The sequence below is a fragment of the Bos indicus x Bos taurus genome, chromosome 11 (assembly GCF_003369695.1).
Source record: "Bos indicus x Bos taurus breed Angus x Brahman F1 hybrid chromosome 11, Bos_hybrid_MaternalHap_v2.0, whole genome shotgun sequence".
NCBI lineage: Eukaryota > Metazoa > Chordata > Mammalia > Artiodactyla > Bovidae > Bos > Bos indicus x Bos taurus.
Genome location: NC_040086.1, coordinates 87,683,761 through 87,704,079, shown reverse-complemented (window position 1 = coordinate 87,704,079; position 20,319 = coordinate 87,683,761). Strand labels below are relative to the sequence as shown.

Here is a 20,319-nt window from a genome sequence, read left to right as displayed (position 1 = left end):
TACAGAACTTTAAAAATACAGCAGGCGCTGAAATGTGACACCAGAAATCATGGTGTGTGCATAGCTAGTCACCTTCCTTTGCCACCGACACTGCAGAGCGGACCAGCAGCCTCTCAAGGGTAGTGTATGTAAATACAGCTTCAATATGCAAATACTCCTAATGATTTCCGATTAATAGCTTTATTATAATAGCCCTTCCCAGTGCTAGAGAAGGAACCCAGGAAGGGTCCCGCGCGTCTCGGAGCTCCTTAGCGATCAGCACGGTTATCCAGTAAGTACTCATTTCACAGAGTTTACAATACTGCCTTCTACGTTGCTCCGGGTTGCACGATCCCACACTTAAACCTGTCGTTGAAATGCGCGCGCGTGGGTGTTTTGGGGTTTGTTTTTACAAAGCTTTTCCTGATCTTAAGAGGCCGATCTCAATCTACAAACATCAGTTGTCGATGGCAAACTTATTTGCGTTTTCCCTTTTTTCGGAAATGCTTTCTATAACGTCTTGATGACTTTCCGGGAGGCGCGGGGAACCGTGGTGGCTTTCCCCCTCTGCCGTGCAGATCCCGTCGCGGGTGCTGTGATCTTAGTGATGCTGAAAGCCTAGAGGTGTAGCAGCCTCCGTCGGGGGGCACCTTTAGGGGGAGGGTCCCGCCTAGTGATCGGGATTGGAATTGGGGTGCACGCTTACGTTCCCGGGGTGTCCCCGCCCCCACCGCGTCCGCGCCCCCCTGCTCCCGGTGTTCGGCCCTCCCCCGGCCCCTGCCCACCCCCAGGTCCCCCTGGGCCCGGCGCTCACTGTACTCTATTTACCACCTCAGCTGGGCTGGCGCCCGTTCCGCCCACCCCCACGGCGATTGGCTGCGAACGCGGAAGGACGGAGCTCTCCCCTCGCGCCCGCGCCTGCCAATGGGCGCGCCCGCCCGGCCTGATGGACGCACCGCCTTCCACCAATGGGGGCGCGGGGAAGCCGGGTCGTGTGGCCCCGGCGAGCGCGTATAAAAGCCGCCGGGCCGGGCTCCCCGCTTCATTCTGAGCCGAGCGCGGTGCCGAACGTAGCGAGCTTCGCAGGAGGCGGCGGCAGCGACGGCGGCGGCCTGAGCTTCGGGGCAGCCCGCTTCCCTCCTCCCAATCGCTTCGCTTCCCTTCCCCGCGGTCAGCATGAAAGCCTTCAGTCCAGTGAGGTCCGTTAGGAAAAACAGCCTTTCGGACCACGGCCTGGGCATCTCCCGGAGCAAAACCCCGGTGGACGACCCGATGAGCCTGCTGTACAACATGAACGACTGCTACTCCAAGCTCAAGGAGCTGGTGCCTAGCATCCCGCAAAACAAGAAGGTGAGCAAGATGGAAATCCTGCAGCACGTCATCGACTACATCTTGGACTTGCAGATCGCGCTGGACTCGCACCCCACCATCGTTAGCCTGCACCACCAGCGACCCGGACAGAGCCAGGCGTCCAGGACGCCGCTCACCACCCTCAACACCGACATCAGCATCCTGTCCTTGCAGGTAAGACCCGCTCCCCCCAGCGATGCTCGGGTAGAGCCGTTGTCAGGCGGCGGGCCCTAGTCGCTCACTTACAGATAGGCTAATAACTTTATCATCACTATCCCTGTTACTGTCATTTAAAACAAAAACAAATCTGCTGTGGAAAGAGTCGTGTGCGTGAAATTGTTAAGTTATGACATATTAATGCCTCCGAGTCTGAATTCAGTATAAACGTGGGTTGTTGGAACTTGCTGTTCAAAATAAAACTATTTTTTTTTTAAAGGTTCTTTCTCCTTAAGGTTGTCTAACGTCTTGTGCCTTTTCCCCCCCTTTCTCTCGCAGGCTTCTGAATTCCCTTCTGAGTTAATGTCAAATGACAGCAAAGCTCTCTGTGGCTGAATAAATGGTGAGTGTCTGCTTGTGTCCCCCGTTGGTGAACTGGCGCTTGGAGAGTGTGTGTGCGCGCGTGGGTACTTGCGTATCTGTAAAATTTGGGGGTTTGGTAAATGAACGTGTACTGCGTTGGGTTGCACGTAGTACATTGTTTACGCGTCCTAGACATGAAGAGTCATCTAGCTCCTGTTACTCAAAATCCCAGAACGTTTTCCTTAAAAAAAAAAAAAAAAAGGAAAGAAAAAGAAAAAAATCAATGCCTGTAACTCACTCCCAAGGTGGTGAAGGAGAATACCTACTGGCTTCTCGTGCGCCTGTAACATGCCCCGGCTGTTTTCTGCTATTGCTCTGGTACTATGAGGTACTAACCTCCATATAATTAATCTTATCACCGCAAATTCCATAGGGATCCTCCTTCCCCAAAACTCCAGCCCCTTCGGATCGGCCAGCTGAGCATTGCTACCCTGTGTCTCAGACCCTGTGATGTGGGATTCCGACTTCCCTATCTGTTAACTAAAGGGCTGTTTTCAATCAAATAATTGTTACAAGAAGCAGACTGGCGCCTGTGAGCACTGCCGTTGGAGATCCAAATAGGAGATTGCGTTGGGAAGTTTTCCCCGGAGCCTCTGCTATTTTAATGTTTAATTTGCGCTGTCCAGGCCGAGTGTGTGCGCTGCATCTGGACGCCAGGGTTTGCCCAATGTTTGAGTGTTTGGTTAAATGTTCAAACTGCGGCTTCCTCCTGGCGCCAGTCTGCCTGACTCTGCCCTTAGGGTAAAACCTCCTAAACAGTCCTTTCTCTCTCGATCTCTTGCAGGTGTTCATGACTTTTTTTTTTCCCTTTGCACAACAACAACAACAAATCCACAGGCTCTTTTAAGGCGCTGAACTTATTTTTCAACCATTTCACAAGGAGGACAACAAGTCAAATGGACCTTTTAAAAAAAAAAAAATGGAAGGAAAACTTAAGAATGATCAACTTCCCCAGGGTGTTTTCTGACCTGGACTGTGATATTAGTTATTTATGAAAAAGACTTTTAAATGCCCTTTCTGCAGTTGGAAGGTTTTCTTTATATACTATTCCCACCATGGGGAGCGAAAACGTTAAAATCACAAGGAATTGCCCAATTTAAGCAGACTTTGCCTTTTTTCAAAGGTGGAGCGTGAATACCAGAAGGATCAGTATTCAGTTACTTAAATGAAGTCTTTTGGTCAGAAATTACCTTTTTTGACACAAGCCTACTGAATGCTGTGTATATATTTATATATAAATATATATATATATTGAGTGAAACCTTGTGAACTCTTTAATTAGAGTTTTCTTGTATAGTGGCAGAAATGTACATTTCTGCATACAAAGTGTAATGTACTTATTCATGCTAAACTTTTTATAAAAGTTTAGTTGTAAACTTAACCCTTTTATACAAAATAAATCAAGTGTGTTTATTGAATGGTGATTGCCTGCTTTATTTCAGAGGACCAGTGCTTTGATTTTTATTATGCTATGTTATAACTGAACCCAAATAAATACAAGTTCAAATTTATGTAGACTGTATAAGATTATAATAAAACATGTCTGAAGTCAATGCCTGAATTCTGAATGATTTTTAAGATTCTGTCTCTGTCTCGCCATTTTATTTAATTCCTCCTCCTTCATCACTTCTACCACCCCTAAGTCTTGGAATCTGCAGTTCAGAGAAGGCCCTTATCAGATAGATGTGTGGTCAGGGCTAGCACTCTGGGGCAAAGGGCTGCTGCTGCTTTTTAGGGAAGCTGACTGTGCTGGGGAGTCTATAGACCCAGAAGTTTCTCTTAGTCTGTCAAGAAAAAAGTAGTTCTGTGCCTTGGGGTGGGGTTTCCAACCCAAGAGTTACTGTGGTGAGGACTCCTAGCACTTTAGATGTGGAATCTGGATGACGACCTGTCGAGTGGATAAGACACTTCTGCAGCAAATGAAACTGCTGTTAATCAGGAAAGAACAGAATCCACAGAATTTCTGAACCTGATTTTAAGATTTAGAGGTGGGGCAAAAAAAAAAAAACAACAACAACAACAACCCTCCATGCTACTCCTAAGGCCACTTCGCCCTGGGGATGAAGCTGTAATATGGCCGCGAGCTCCCTCCTGCACCTGTAGCTCACCCAGCCTGGGGAGGAGGCTTGGGCCCTGCCCGGGCTCCGAGACAGGTTTCTGTTTAAATCTTTAAATCGCCCTTCACCCTGGACTGCGCAGGGAAGGAGAGAGAGGGAACCACAGGGAAGGATCCAAGTGCTGTGTCCACCGCATCCCTCACGTGGCAACGTTGGGACTTGGCTTTAAAATGCAGAGCTAGTGTAGGTACGTGTTTACAAATCATCTGTATCCCCGTATATTGATACTACCTTCTCACGTTGGAAGACACTTCCGCCAGGGCATGTGGCTTGAGGGTGGGGGTGGGATGCTCGTAAGGCCGATCCAGGGTGGACGGGACCTGGAGAAGGAGCGGGGAGGACGGGCCGGTGAGGATAGGGGGTGAGGTTGGGGGGGGTGGGGGTGGGGAGGGTCTCACCTGGGGCTACCGTCTCAGGCCCAGCCGAGCAGGTGTAAGGGTGGCGCCGGCGAGTCTGTCCCGGGTGGCTGCGGCGTTTCCGGGCCCGACACGGAATCCATCGCGCCCGAGCGCGGGGCGGGGGCGGGGGCACCGGTGGTCCCAGCCTCGCCGGGCTCCTGCACCCTTCCAGGCCGGGGCGGTGGGGGGGGGGCCCGTGCAGCCGGCCGGGCCAGCTTTGCGCATCACCCGCGCGCTGCGCATCGTCCCCGCCCCCGGACCGCATCTTCGCCCACAGGTGGGCCTGTCCTTGGATCCAGGGGCCGTCGCCGTTGTCGGGGATCATCATACCCCCGGGGAGGCGGGCTCCGGCGGCGGCCCCCGTGCGGAGCCGGTCATTCCGACCGTGGCCGCCATTCAGGACTGGCCTAGGCCGTCGGTCCACTCGTCCTCTGCCCCTCCAGCGCCCGGCACGACCGGCCACCCCGCGTGGGGCTGCACCCGGGAGCGGCGAGGGCGGGAAGCGCCAGGCCAGGTCTCTACCCACCTGCGGCCTTTCTCTCCGGGGGGAGGGGAGCACAGACCCCAGGCTCGGTGCCCCGCCCGCGGTCGGCTCGGACCGAGACAGTGTCTTGGACGGAGGGGACCTCGCGCGAGGGCTCCCTGGCTTTGCGAGGGAAGCGTGGGGGCGAGCCGGGCCCACACCGTCGCTGGGAGCCGCGGGCCGTTCGCGCCTTTCGATCGAAGACCTAAGGGAGCAGCCGCGTCCGGGAAACGGGCGCCCTTCCGAGGGGACTTGGGACGTCGGAGCCCAGTGGGCCTTTCCGGGTCCTGCCGGTGGAGGCCGGGCGCCACCTGCTGGCCGCCTCGAGGAGGGCAGTTCGCGGGCGCGGGGGCTCTGAGGCTTAGAAGTGGAAGGGAGATGCAGCCTTTTGAAAACGAAGGATGATGTCCTGCAAGCTTACTTCTCTAGCACATGTACAGTGGTTTCCACATGCGACTCATTTCATCTTTTCTACTTCATAACTTGGATAAGATCCCTTTGGCAAACTAGTATCTACCACCAACTCGACACCAGGTAGGGTCCTGGATTTTTTAAAAAAGTATCAGGTGTGATCCTTGGCCTCAAATAGATGATAAGGCGATTGTGGAGAAAAATGGATTGTCAAGTCCAACGAAAGCCTGAACGTTCTCCCTTCTCTTACCTTAAGCTTCTGTTTAACTGAATGTTACTTATTTATTTATTTTTCTGAATTATTTAAGCACTTTAGCCAGAATCTTCAATGCTGTGTTAAAGGAATAGGGGTGAGTAAGAGTGGGTATTCGTGTCCTATCCTGGCCCTTGGAGCACAGGTCACCCTCCATCCCTTATGGATGACCTGACTCTAGGATTTTGTTGTAATATATAGTCTTTATCCATTTGAGGAAGAACCCTTCCATTGTTAGGGATTTCTTGAGAATTCTAAATCATAATTTGGGGGGTGAATTTGGTAAAATACTTTTACCATATTTATTGAAATTATTTCTCTAGTATATGATACCGATTTTTCTGATGTGAACTACCCTTTCATTTCTGCAATTAATCCTACCTGATGGCAAAACCAATACAATATTGTAAAGTAAAATAAATAAATAAACAAAACTGAGATAAAAAAAAAAATCCTACCTGAACACGATGTATTGTTACTTTTTACAGACACTGTCGCGTTCTGTCAGCCAATATTTTGCTTGGAATTTTTGAGAATGAAATAGAGCTGTGGTATCTTGTGCAGACCTTATCTAATTTTGGAATCAAGGTCACACTAACCTCAAACAATAAATGTCAGTTTACATTTACTCTTAGTCCTCAAAGTCATGGATAAATCCTCTGAGGTAAGCAGACGTAAATCTTCCATCCTGTGGAAACTGGGTTCAGAGATGTGACTTGAGTGAGGAAAGATGCACAGCCGTTCGCAGACAGAGCAACTCGGCCCAGTGTTCTACTGAAATGGAGAAGGGGCTTTTGAATTTAAAAGGAAATAGCATTCTTGTCCATAAAAAGAATGCTTGTACTGTGGAGCTTTTCTTTAAAAAAAAAAAAAAAATTTCAGTGTTAATTATTTATGGGGCTCGCTCTCCACAGTGTGGGCATGCGGCTCCAGGACCACGCGGAGAGTCAGTAGCCTGACTTGCCACCCACCCTCCCTTTTTGTAGTGATGGGAAGGCGCCTCCAGGCTCTGAATGTCTTTGTTCTGGTTGATGACGCTGCCAAGACTTCGGATGTCTTTCTGGTTCATCATAAAGATCATCTGGGACAGGGGCCATGAGATGGGTTGAGAAGCTCAGCGCAGATACTGTGTTCAGTGCCAACCACGGACACAGGCACTCTGAGTGGCACCAGCCCAAGGTCACAAGAATGCCAGGGCAGGCTGCAGAGGACACGTGTAGACAGAGCTGAAGCAGAGTAGAGGGAGGAGGGGAGTGCCCAGCGCTGTGGCCGTCCTGGCTGGGGGCGCCAGGCTCGGCAATGTAGGGGCACTGGCCCAACGGGGATGGGGATCAAGGTTTGGAAACCATGTGGAAGCAGGACGCTGCGGCTTTGACCACCATGCAGAACCCTTGAAGGCCCCCTCAGCTGAAGTATAGACTAAAAAAATACATTGCTCACTAGATCCTGAGAAAGTCTATTTGTCAGCCTGAGCTCAGGCTGGGAAAGAAATAGCTCCCTTGAAAATTCATGTAGGTAGATCTGCCCTCAGGTTCAAATATATACTACCCAGTTAGTTTCAGAAATTCTACTGCCAGTGTGTGTGTGCTCAGACACACAGTCGTGTCTTACTCTTGGCGACCCCGTGGACTGTAGCCCTCCAAGCTCCTCTGTCCATGGGGTTCTCCAAGTAAGACTACTGGAGCAAGTTGCCCTCCTCTGGAGGATCTTTCCAACCCAGGGATCAAACCTGTGTCTCTTGCACCTCCTGTGTTGGCAGGCAGTTTCTTTCCCACTGTGCTAATGCCAATAAATTAATATAAAGTGGGGTCCCATCTAGTGATGCTTCTGGGGTGTTTGGCAGTAGCAAGTGCAAAACTTCTCTGGATGGAAAAGCCCTCCATATAGACCGCATACAATTCTCATATTTAATGGCTCGCTGAAAGTTTAAAGTAAATTTTTTTTAAACCACTGGAAAACAATTTACTATGAGCAAAAGAGTCAATAGATACAATGAAGAGAAAGATTAGGAACCAAAGAACTATAAAGAATGAGAATGACTGAAATGATTAAAGAAATCAAAGAACTAATTGAAAACATAAGACAATCCCAAGATATTGAAATTGAAAACGATGCAAAAGTTAAAACCCAGATGAAAAACCACTGGAGCATTTCTACACACTAACAACAAACAATCTGAAAAGGAAATTAAGAAAACAATTCAATTTACAATAACATCAAAAAAGAATAAAATACTTAGGAATTAACCAAAGAGGCAAAAGGCATGCACAGTTAAAAGTATAAAACATTGCTGAAAAAATTAAAGAAGACATTTAGAAATGGAAAGATTTCCCATACTCATGAATTAGAGAACGTAATATTGTTAAAATGACAATGCCATCTAAAGCAGTCTATTAGATTCGAGACCAATCCATGTCAAATCAAAATGATGTTTTTTGCAGAAATAGAAAAATCCATCCTAAAGTTCATATGGAATCTCAAGGGATCCTTAAGCTAAAACAGTCTAGAAAAAGAACAAAATTGGAGAGCTAATGTTTCCTGATTTCAAAACTTACTATAAAGCTCTAGTCATCCAAGCAGTGTGGTGTTGGCATGACCACAAACAGAGTGATCAATGGAGCAGACTAGAGAATCCAGAAACAGACCCTCACATATGTGGTCAAATGATCAACAAGAATACCAAGACCATTCAATAGGAAAGGCCAGGCTTTACAACAAAAGGTACTAGAAAAATTGGATAGTCACGTGCAAAAGAATGAAGTTGGACCCTTACCTAATACCATATACAAATATGTTAACTCAAACTGCACTAAAGGCAACAACATATACGACCTAAAACTATAAGACTCTTACATGGCACAAGCCTCACAACACAGGATGTAGCGATGGCTTCTCAGACACGACACCAAAGGCACAGGCAAAACAGATGAATAAAAACAGACAAATCGGACTTCATGAAAACTTAAAACTTTGTGCATCCATTTACGCATTATCAACAGAGTGAAAATGCAACCTATGGAATGGGAGAAAATATTTATTTGCAAGTCATATAACTGATATAGGATTAATATCCAAAATATGTAAAGGACTTTTAAAACTCAACAACCACCACCAAAAAAGTAAAAAACCAGCCCAGTTCAAAAATGGGCAAAGGCAGATTTTCTTCAGACTTAGATAATGAACTTAGGGCCACGAGGGAAGGCAAAGGGGGAGAGTGGGCTAGATTGGAAATTTAGGATTGACATGTACACACTGCTGTGTTTAAAATTAGATGACCAACAAGGACCTCCTGTATAGTACTGGGAATAGTGCTTAATATTCTGTAATAACCTAAGTGGGAAAAGAGTTTGAAAAAGGATACCTGCCTGTATACGTAGAACTGAATCATTTTGCTCTACACCTGAAATTAACTCAACAGGATTAATCAGCTATATTCCAATATAAAATAAAACTAAATAAATAGCAAAACAACAAAATAGAATTTTACTGCTACACTGATCCGATATTGCTGGGTGAGTAAGCTTTCTAAAACCTAGCAGCTTGGACTTCCCTGGTGGTCCAGTGGTTAAGAATCCACCTGCCAATGCAGGGGACATGCATCCAGTCCCTGGTCAGGGAAGAGTCCTCATGTCAAGGGGCAACTAAGCCTGTGCCCCACAACTCCTGAGACTGGGCTCTACAGCCAGTGCTCTGCAACAAGAGAAGCCACCGAAGTGAGACCCCGCCCACCACACCCAGAGAAAGCCGAAATGAAGACCCAGTGCAGCCAAAAATTAATAAATAAAACTTAGCAGTTTGAAAACCATAGCTTTGACTAGATGGACCTTTGTTGGCAAAGTAATGCCTGTGTTTTTTAATATGCTGTCTAGGTTGGTCAGAGCTTTTCTTCCTAGGAGCAAGCATCTTTTAATTTCATGGCAGCAGTCACCATCTGCAGTGATGTGTATGGATGTGAGAGTTGGACTATAGCGAAAGCTGAGCGCTAAAGAATTGGTGCTTTTGAACTGTGGTGTTGGAGAAGACTCTTGAGAGTCCTTTGGACAGCAAGGAGATCCAACCAGTCCATCCTACAGGAAATCAGTCCTGAATATTCATTTCAAGGACTGATGCTGAAGCTGAAGTTCCAATTCTTTGGCCACCGATGCAAAGAGCTGACTCATTGGAAAAGACCCTGATGCTGGGAAAGACTGACGGAGGGAGGAGAAGGGGATGACAGAGGATGAGATGGTTGGATGGCATCACCAACTCAATGGACATGAGTTTGAGCAAACTCCAGGAGTTGGTGAAGGACACAGAGGCCTGGCATGCTGCAGTCCATGGGGTTGGACACCACTGAGCGACTGAACTGAACTAGCAGCTTAAGGCAGTGAATGTTTCTCACTTTCTCAGTTTCTGAGGGTTGGAAGCGAGAGTGGCTTTGTTGGGTCTCTGGATCAAGTGTCTGTTCTCTCACCTCGAGGCTGATGACTCTGGAGAATCAGCTTCCAGATTCCATCTTGTGGTCACCTCTGTTCATCCCCAGCTGTTGGCCAGAGACCCCGGGGCCTCTCTTATGGGCCAAGCACAGCAGAGCAGGGCAGCTGGTGTCCCCCGGAGCAAGGCAGGGAGAGAACGTACAGAAGCTGCAACCTCGACTCACCAGATCTCGGGGATGACAGATCTCCACTATCGGTCATACAGACAACCTGGGCACAAGGTAGGGGGCACCCAGGCTGCAGCTGCACACAGCAGGCACAGGTCTCTGGAGCCATCTTGGAGGGTGGCTACACAGTGTTTTTATTAAGAACCTTGGCTGAGGGGGTGCAGTGGGATCAGGGCCTGCCTGGGGGTCTTGATGCCTTTGCTGCTGGCGACAGTGGAGGGACCCCACGGTCTGAGCAGGGAGCCAGGGGGCCCGCAAGGAGCAAAGGGCCAACTTTCTACCACAGGCACCATTTTAGAAGCTCCTTGGAAACATTTGGTGGAAATGGCAGCGATAATTTTGGCTGTGTGACTCCTCCAGGCGTGTCTTGCTGTATCACTAAACTCTCAGTTTAGGAGTTCTGCCGGCATTTCCTCCAGCTGATACGATGTCTAGATGTCTACGATGTCTAGATGTCACCGGTTTACATGTGTCTTTTTTTAGTCGTAGCCAGTGCATTTTAAACTTATTAATAAGACCACAATTAACTTAGCTTTTTGAACTCAAGAAAAAGTACCATACTAAGTAACCTCAGATCATAGAACATCATCACTCATTCAACCATTTTACCTTTACTTTTTACATTTTACTTTTCCCAAATATTACTTTCACCTAATTCAATACCTAATTCTGGCTCTACGCAGAACCTCAAACTGGAGTAAATAATATTGTCACTTCCACAATGGGAGGGGTAATTTTGGCATATCTCAAAGACTAGATAGATAGAAGATAGATAGATATGAAATCATACTATTAAATATTTTGGACTTGAAATGATCATTCTATTAAAGAATGAAATGGCAAGGTATAATAGCCAAGGATAAAATTCATTTCTTTTTCCTTACCCGGCTTTCATATGTATGCAGCTTGTCTGGGGGGAAATATTTTGATTACTGGAAACATACTATACAGCATTAATAATGTTCTTTAATCTCACCATTGAAAAAGACACCCTTCAAGTTCAAGTGATCCACTGAAGTAGATAAAAGGACCAAAGTTCTGGAAATGTTGGGCTATTTCTACACCTTTACTCACAAGAAAGGGATCGCTTTTGTGTAGCATCTGCTAATAGATAAAGACAAGGGACTTGAATTCTAAGTCTTATGTTGATATGCAATCTAAAAATAGTAAGTATCGATTTTTATACACTTCAACATTTTCTGTATCAGGACTTTGCATTCTTAGTTATAGGCGAGAGCCCAAGTTTTCTGAGATTCCATAGCCAAACCATCAGTGAAGTAGAAGAAGAAGGAAAAAAAAAAAACTCTTACTGGAAGCCATATGCAAGAGAGAGAGTGACAGTGTCTGAAAAGAAAGCCATTTCTATTTTTTACATCTTTTTCACTACAGTAAGGGTGTAAATTTTAACTGACATTTCCCAATGAAGAAAATCATCCTGCAGGGGAAAAAAATGGAGGCAATCACATACCAGAAGTATGTGGAAGGCTTCAGCATTGAGGGAAAAGATCTGCTTGATTTCAAATATTTTCAGCCAAGACAGAGCTTCTGTGCAGCCCCTGGAAGGAGGAGGTCGCAAGCATTTGACCCTCGGGAGGTGTGGACAAGCACGTGCCCCAGCCAGCTCTCAGTCTCACGAGAAACTCAGCAAGAGATCCTTTGAGCTCCATCATGCTGTCTATAATTCTGCCCTGGAGATGAACAGCTCTCTAAAATCAGTCTGGGTGCATCTAGCATGTAGCAGAGCTATGTGTTCATCCATTTTTCTGCCATGATAGCATCCTAGCAGACTCTTTGTCTTCCTCATCCCTGTAGTCCCTGAAGGAAATCAACCCTGAATATTCATTGGAAGGACTGAGGCTGAAGCTGAAGCTCCAATATTTGGCCACCTGATGCAAAGAGCCGACTCAATGGAAAAGACCCTAATGCTGGGAAAGATTGAGGGCAGGAGGAGAAGGGGACGACAGAGGATGAGGTGGTTGGATGGCATCGCTGACTCAGTGAACACCAGCTTGAGCAAACTCCGGGAGGTGGTAAAGGACAGGGAAGCCTGGCGTGCTGCAGTCCATGGGGTCCCGAAGGGTCAGGCATAACTCAGTCACTGAACAACAGCAATCCCTGTAGTGATCTGTGACAGTTTGTATGTTCCAAAAATAACCGCAAAAATATTTCTACATGGTCAGCAACAAGAGCTGAAGCCTGTCTCCTGCCCTTGAAACAGGGTTGAACCTTGTGAATGCGACGGAGAGGGTGCTTTGTGAATTCCAGGGCTGGGTCATAAGAGGCGATTTAACTGCTGCCTGGTTCTCGCTCTCTCAATCTCAGGACATTCACCCTGGGAACGTAACTGCCATTTTGTGAGGAAGCCCAAGCTGCAGAGAGAGAACGTGTGTGGGGGTTGACACCTATAGCTGCCACCGCGTCACACATCAGACATGTGAGTGAGAACGCCTCTGAGAGGCCTCCAGCCCTGCCACCATCTGACCGACCACTACGGCATGGAGACCCTAAGTGGGAACACCTGGCTGAGCTAGGTCAACCCTAGGACAGTTGGAATAATACTTATAACCCAGGACTATAAGATAAATATAAAAATATTTATAAAATATTTAATATAATATTTTAAAAATCTTTATAAATAACAGCTTATAAAATTGTTCTGCCAATCAGTTTGGGGGGACTCCTTACACAGTATTTGATACCCTGAACATCATCAGAAAAGCTAAGATGTCACATCGTTTAAGAGTTATATAACCTTTTGTTTGGCTCATGCCATGTTATGATCATGTACCTTTGAAATAAGGGGAAATAGGATCTTTAAAATTAATGTCTAGCCAAGAGTTTAGTTAACAAAGAATTAAACTGTACTGTTGATTGGTTCTTTGTGTAAATACATCTTAATGTTTGGGTTGAGAGGGGCCTTATGAAGGACAGTTTGTTGTAGGAAAGCAATTCTGTACGTGAGTTTAAGCATACTTGTTGCATTGTCTCTGCAGATTCTATTTTTGTTTACAATCTTAAAATGTCTGTTAGCAAAAATGGATGGATTTTCAAATAAAATGCAGCTTCCACAGAAAAAAAGAATTATAATCTCCAAATACTTTTTTGGTATAACTTCCTTAAAGGATTTTGAAAAACCATCTATCTACTCACATAGTTTTAAGTTGCCATCTAAAATTTTTGTTACAAGTTTAAGTGTCTGCAAAATACATTTGCACACAAACTCATTACGTTATTCTCTTAAGTGTATCAGCACAATTTGATAGCAGTGATCACCCGTACTTAAAGTACAAGAGCCATTTCTTCTTTAGAAGTCAAGAATTTCATATGGTTTCTTTTTCTCCCTGAACTACTGTTACTATCCCACTTCACCCACAAAATTTTATTCTATATAATGTGTGTTTGCATTTGAAAATCATTTACTTAGTATCCTACTGTGCCTTTCTCCATCTTTGGCTGCAAAAATATAATCAATCTGATTTCGGTGTTGACCATCTGGTGATGTCCATGTGTAGATGGGAATACCAGACCACGTGACCTGCCTCTTAAGAAACCTGTATGCAGGTCAGGAAGCAACAGTTAGAACTGGACATGGAACAACAGACTGGTTCCAAATAGGAAAAGGAGTACGCCAAGGCTGTATATTGTCACCCTGCTTATTTAACTTACATGCAGAGTACATCATGAGAAACGCTGGGCTGGAAGAAGCACAAGCTGGAATCAAGATTGCCGGGAGAAATATCAATCACTTCAGATATGCAGATGACACCACCCTTATGGCAGAAAGCGAAGAAGAACTAAAAAGCCTCTTAATGAAAGTGTAAGAGGAGACTGAAAAAGTTGGCTTAAAGCTCAACATTCAGAAAACTAAGATCATGGCATCTGGTCCCATCACTTCATGGGAAATAGATGGGGAAACAGTGGAAACAGTGTCAGACTTTATTTTTCTGGGCTCCCAAATCACTGCAGATGGTGACTGCAGCCATGAAATTAAAAGATGCTTACTCCTTGGAAGGAAAGTTATGACCAACCTAGATAGCATATTGAAAAGAAGAGACATTACTTTGCCAACAAAAGTCCATCTAGTCAAGGCTATGGTTTTTCCAGTGGTCATGTATGGATGTGAGAGTTGGACTGTGAAGAAAGCTGAGCGCCGAAGAATTGATGCTTTTGAACTGTGATGTTGGAGAAGACTCTTGAGCGTCCCTTGGACTGCAAGGAGATCCAACCAGTCCATTCTAAAGGAGATCAGCCCTGGGATTTCTTTGGAAGGACTGATGCTGAAGCTGAAGCTCCAATACTTTGGCCACCTCATGCGAAGAGTTGACTCATTGGAAAAGACTCTGATGCTGGGAGGGATTGGGGGCAGGAGGAGAAGGGGACGACAGAGGATGAGATGGCTGGATGGCATCACCGACTCGATGGATGTGAGTTTGAGTGAACTCCGGGAGTTGGTGATGGACAGGGAGGCCTGGCATGCTGCAATTCATGGGTCTCAAAGAGTCAGACATGACTGAGCAACTGAACTGAACTGAACTGATGCCTTTCTGCAAAATAACATATATATATATATATGTATATGCACATATGTATATTGAAGTTATAAATATTTTTATTTCCAGTTATCACAAATCACTCAACATTTAAACATTTTTATAAACATTAAGATAATATTTTATAGGAAAAACATTTTTTAATGATATTGGTAAGACTGTTTTTCAGTTATTTTAAGAATCCAGGGATGAAGGTTACTTTTGTATAGAATGAGCCAGAGTTCAGCATGAATTTTAATACTGGTGTTTTTACTGGAATAGATTTAAGTGCCAAGAAACCTCATATTAAAGAAGTAGATGGAATTGGGTGCTCTTTTGATAGAACATAAACTTCTTCTAAGTTATATGCTAGAAATTATGTAGCAATTCACTCTCAAACCTTATTTTTAGTGTTCTATCCCATGACAACTTGATTCCATCTAGCTTCCTTTTTATTGGTAGCGAAGAACTGGAACTCACCAACTACAGTTCTAGGGAGCAAAAGGAGGAGGGGACTTTAAACCGCCCATTTAAGCTCGCCCTCTAGGGGGCGCCCCTATGCCCCCAGAACCTTCGAGGGCCTTTGAGAGCCCTGCACAAGTCTCTTCTCTTTAGGGGCCTGTTGGTAGGTAGCCGGGATGTAGCTCACTCCTCTAAATCACTTCACACCTCCCCAGGCTTTCTAAATAACTGTCTCCTTTCCTGAGCTCTCTGACCTTGCAGGTTGATTCATCAGGACAGAGAAGAGAGATGCATGTATTCATTCTTTCTGCCCTGATGGGTATGAAGTCAGTAACTAGTTAACAGAAAGCCTGAGGACTTAGATTTGGCCACATGAGCGTCCTATACTCTGAGGACCAGCCTCAGATGGCTCTCCTCCTGGGATCATTTAAACAGGAACATCATTGCTTTTTGAGTGTGCTCAATGGCTGATTTGCTTTACTGATATTTCCAGAAGTCCTTTGGAGGAAAGGCTTTAATGAAGCAAGGCCCTACAGGCTGTTGCATGGAATAGTGTCCTACACATTGCTCAGGGGTACAAGAAGCCGGGTGGGATATATTCAGAAGAGTCTTCCCCGGTGGCTCAGCGGCAAAGAATCCGCCTGTCAACAAAGGAGACACAAGAGACGTGGGTTTGATCCCTGGATTGGAAAGATCCCCTGGAGGAGGAAATGGCAACTCACTCCAGTATTCTAGCCTGGAGAATCCCATGGACAGAAGAGCCTGGCAGGCTAGAGTCCGTGGGGTAGTGAAGAGTAAGACACGACTGAGCAACTAAACGACAACAATATTTGGAAACGACTGCACCTCATTTTCTCTTCTTGAAGTTTCAAAGCACACATTAAAAGGTCTAAGAAATTATGTAACAAAAACCTGTTTGACTGGACTTTCAAGACTAATGAGACCACAAATCCAGTTTTTCGTGTAACACCCGCTAAGGCCCTCACCTAAAGAGACTTCCACAGAACCTCCTCAGAAAGGCTGAACTGATAAATCTCATAATAGCTTTTGGGGAGAAGCTGTTTCTCCGAAAGCCCCTTTCAACTGGTCCTGATGTGGTGAGGCCTCAGACTGTGCGGCTCTGCTGAGCATCCTGTGGGGCGTCAGCACGCGTGTGTGTGAGATGAGCTGAATGGACTCAACTGTGAAACTCTGAGCATCCTGTGGGCCATCAGCACGTGTGTGTGTGTGTGTGTGCATGAGATAAGTTGGATGGACTCTTGACTGTGCAGTCAGCACATGTGCATGTGCGTGTGTGTGTGTGTGAGAGAGAGATGAGCTGGATGGACTCTTGACTGTGCAACTCTGAACATCCTGTGGGCCATCAGCACGTGTGTGTGTGAGAGAGAGATAAGCTGGATGGACTCTTGACTGTGCAACTCTGCTGAGCATCCTGCACGTGTGTGTGTGTGTGTGTGTGTGTGTGCTGAGCTGGATGGACTCGACTGTGCATCTCTGCTGAGCATCCTATGGGCTGTCAGCATGTGTGCATGTGTGTGTGTGTGTGTGTGTGTGTGCTGAGCTGGATGGACTCAACTGTGCATCTCTGCTGAGCATCCTATGGGCTGTCAGCATGTGTGCATGTGCGTGTGTGTGTGTGTGTGATGAACTGGATGGACTCTTGACTGTGCAACTCTGCTGTGCATCTCGTGGGCCATCAGCACGTGTGTGTGTGTGTGTGTGTGTGTGTGTGTGCTGAGCTGGATGGACTCGACTGTGCAATTCTGCTGAGCATCCTGTGGGCCATCAGCACATGTGTGTGTATGTGAGAGATAGAGATAAGCTGGAAGGACTCTTGACTGTGCAACTCTGCTGAGCATCCTGCACGTGTGTGCATGTGTGTATGTGTGCTGAGCTGGATGGACTCGACTGTGCATCTCTGCTGAGCATCCTATGGGCTGTCAGCATGTGTGCGTGTGTGTGTGTGTGTGTGTGTGATGAACTGGATGGACTCTTCACTGTGCAACTCTGCTGTGCATCTCGTGGGCCATCAGCACGTGTGTGTGTGTGTGTGTGTGTGTGTGTGTGCATGTGTATGTGTGCGTGTGATGAGCTGGATGGACTCCTGACCTCCACGTCTGAACATCCTGCAGATGGCAGACAGGCAAAGCAACAGGCCTGCTATTTGAGATTTTGACATGTGTACTTTTGGGGATGTTGGGAATGTTGTAATTTTCCAGTGCAAACTTTGACGCTTTGTTTCTGGGTCACAGAGAAAATACCACCTTTCATCTCCAATTACTGTTTTCCTCAAATCCACGCTATTTTCGTCCAGTTTCCTTTGAAAGACCAGAACAAACGCTAAGCCTTTGATTTCTCCATTTGTCATTCAGAGTCATGGTACAGATTTTAAAGTCTTACCTTATGTTCAGTTTGTCCTTCAGGACACGAGACTTGCTCCCAATGTTACCTCTTTTCCCAGCCCTTGTCACAATGTTGGAGTCACAGCACTCACCTTTATCATGATCATGTAAATGACCAACACGCTGATCATCAATATCATCTGTATCTTGTTTAATTTTCAAGGCCACACGCTCACTTTTGATGTCACTTCATTCCAATCAAATCACTCTTTATATATTTCACATAAAAAATTGACTTCACATAACCTTTGCTATTCTTTGCTCCGAGTAATGATAATTCCTTTTAAGTCAATGCATAATAATACATTCTTCTATTTTTCAAGGCTGCTAGAACAAGATTAATTTAGACAATGTTGAGATTAATGCTGCTGCAAGTCAAAACAAGTTGTGACATGTTGGAAAACATTCGGAATCTCATTTTTAATTTACAAATTAAGGGCACTTGAATCTTTCAAGGTCTCTTTGGAGACCTTTATGCTCTGTATGTTGTTAAGTACCAGACTCTTGTGCTTCCATAAGTTATACAATAACCCTCTTAATCACTTATCACTCATTAAATTTTTCTAAAATATTTGAGAGCCAGTTATTTCAACTTATGGCAACTCTTACAGTCATAAATTCCATTAACTTGCTGCACACCAAGTTCAAGTTTGACCCTTGGCCCAGTACCTTGCATATGGCAGTGACAAATGGGCACTCCCTTGGGTTGTGATAAGCTTTAATGGATACCCCAGACAATTACATTTCAGGAGAAGATGTTGTGCCAAGAAGGAACAGCATGTGAGGAAGAAAAGAGCATGCACCTGGGCATGGGAGGAAATAAGAACAAACTCACAAAAATAAGGACCATCTGTGAATTTAGTTTCCTGAAGACATTTGTTAATATTCAGGAAAAACTAGGGAAATGAAAAACTTTAGCTTAGAAATCAATTTGCACAGGAATAAACTCCAAATGACTCAAATTGGGTACGTTGAGTGACAGGGGAGTCATCACCACCAATGAGCAGGAAATGAACTCTGTGTTTTAGGAGGCTCCATCAGCATCGTGTGCAGTCTGGAATGAAGCGGGGAGAGGGAGAGGCAGGTGGGAGGTGGCTGGATTCAAGGTGGAGGGACCCTAGTGGGGTGGTCTGGAGAGACACTGCAGAGACCTGAGAGCCTGGTGATGGATGCAATGAGGGGGTGGCAGAGAGCGGAGGCAAAGACATCTCCAGTTCTGAGCCTGAGTAACAGAGATAATTATGGCACCCATGACAAGGAGGAAAACCCAGTGGGGAGAGTTGGTCTGACGGATGGTCTTGAGCTTTGTTTTAGACAAGCGGCACGTGAAGTGACGGCTGACATCTGAGGGGATACATTCAGCTGGTGACAGAGGAACGGGAGGTTGGAATTCTAGGGCGTGCTGGGCACACGTACGTTCTCCCCATCACATCCACAGTGTCAGGGCCTCCATCATAGCTGTCTTCTTGCATCGTCTCAAAATACAAGGCCCCTTGTATTCATTATCAATCTCTTGTGTTCACTCACTCCCAGCCCCTGAGACCTCAGTAAAGGCTTCATGATTGTCATAGCAATCCAATTAGACCTGTCCCTGGGGAGGTTTAGTGATTCAGTAAACCAAGAGAGTCTTTTCTTCCTGTGATTTTCTTGTGATCACAAAAGTACAAGTTTTAAAAAATAACTCAAATCCAGAAATTTGTCAGAAAAAGTCCCAACTCTTGCACAAGTTCAACAGGAGACATATAATGCATAGTCATACAAACTTTGCAATGAAAATTGGCAACAACCCAATATCCAATGAGGTAAACAGATAAGTTATATATATTCATATAATAGAATACTATTCTGCAGTGAAAAGTAATGACTTACAGCTGTGTACATCACCAGGGTCAGACCTCACATACCGTGTTTCCATCAGCTGTCAGTGTCTCATTGCTTTTAGGAAACATTGAAGGAAAAATACTTCCGTTGATGCTATGGGGTTTCAGTGATGGGCTTAATCAAGTTAGTTGTCTGGCAAGGTCACATTTAAATACACAGTTGCACAGGCATACTCTGACACACTCCCCACCCTGCCCCCCAGCACCAGTTCAGGAGCTCCAGTCAATGAGGACAGTGGAACCAGACAAGAGGGTTCGTTTTGAGATACACAAGGATTTAAAGGCCCAGGTAGCCTATAAAGCTGGGCTCCTTTACTGCTGGCTTTGAGGCTACCAAGCTCAGGCAGAGAGGACCGAGAAAGGAGAAGAGCTTCCTGGGAAAACCAGGACTTGTCCTGCAGAGCGTGAAGACGGGCATGTTTAATACTCTCCACTAACATTTTCTACAGCAATGGAATATGGGAAACAGAAGCACTGCAGACCCATGGAGGATAGAGTGATGGCTAACTGGCAGAAATGGAGTGGGCTGGAAGAATCATTAGATTTGGAGCCAAAAAACCAGGGCTGGGGTCTTGGTCCTGTTTACTAGCTGACTGACCTTGGGGGCAGGGGAATGGAGGGGTCTCAAACTGCCAAGGCTTTGGTTTTCTCACAGTTAAGATAACGATGTCAGGAGTTTAGGAAACAGCCATAAAAATCTAATGCATTGTTGTCATGTAGAAGTTATACATCTGTGTTTCAGACTCCTTATCTCTACGCTGGGGGCAATGACAGCATATACTTACTAGGACTTA

General features: G+C 45.8%; 2 protein-coding genes across 2 annotated transcripts; one reads left to right on the top strand and one right to left on the bottom strand.

Moving 5' to 3' along the window:
- Positions 1 to 69: 69 nt before the first annotated feature.
- On the top strand, positions 70 to 3,461 carry ID2 (inhibitor of DNA binding 2). The gene is made up of 4 exons (XM_027556146.1): positions 70 to 271; positions 816 to 1,503; positions 1,825 to 1,888; positions 2,693 to 3,461. The coding sequence occupies exons 2-3, from the start codon at positions 1,156 to 1,158 to the stop codon at positions 1,879 to 1,881; spliced, it is 405 nt and encodes a 134-aa protein (XP_027411947.1). The 5' UTR covers positions 70 to 271; positions 816 to 1,155; the 3' UTR covers positions 1,882 to 1,888; positions 2,693 to 3,461.
- Positions 2,748 to 19,117, bottom strand: LOC113900853 (basic proline-rich protein-like). The gene is made up of 5 exons (XM_027554469.1): positions 19,062 to 19,117; positions 11,721 to 11,808; positions 6,582 to 6,691; positions 4,424 to 5,355; positions 2,748 to 4,345 (listed from the first exon to the last, which is right to left on the bottom strand). The coding sequence occupies exons 1-5, from the start codon at positions 19,115 to 19,117 to the stop codon at positions 4,221 to 4,223; spliced, it is 1,311 nt and encodes a 436-aa protein (XP_027410270.1). The 3' UTR covers positions 2,748 to 4,220.
- Positions 19,118 to 20,319: the final 1,202 nt, after the last annotated feature.

Bases quoted from the DNA above. Each gene is read 5' to 3' on its own strand.
- LOC113900853 (XM_027554469.1), bottom strand. From the start codon at position 19,117: ATGCAAGAAGACAGCTATGATGGAGGCCCTGACACTGTGGATGTGATG. The intron at 6,692-11,720 runs GTATGTGATTGC...CCCCTGTCCCAG, and splicing joins AAGCCTTCCACATACTTCTG to ATGATCTTTATGATGAACCA. The intron at 5,356-6,581 runs GTGGGTGGCAAG...GTAAGCTTGCAG, and splicing joins CATCACTACAAAAAGGGAGG to GACATCATCCTTCGTTTTCA.
- ID2 (XM_027556146.1), top strand. From the start codon at position 1,156: ATGAAAGCCTTCAGTCCAGTGAGGTCCGTTAGGAAAAACAGCCTTTCG. The intron at 1,504-1,824 runs GTAAGACCCGCT...TTTCTCTCGCAG, and splicing joins TCAGCATCCTGTCCTTGCAG to GCTTCTGAATTCCCTTCTGA.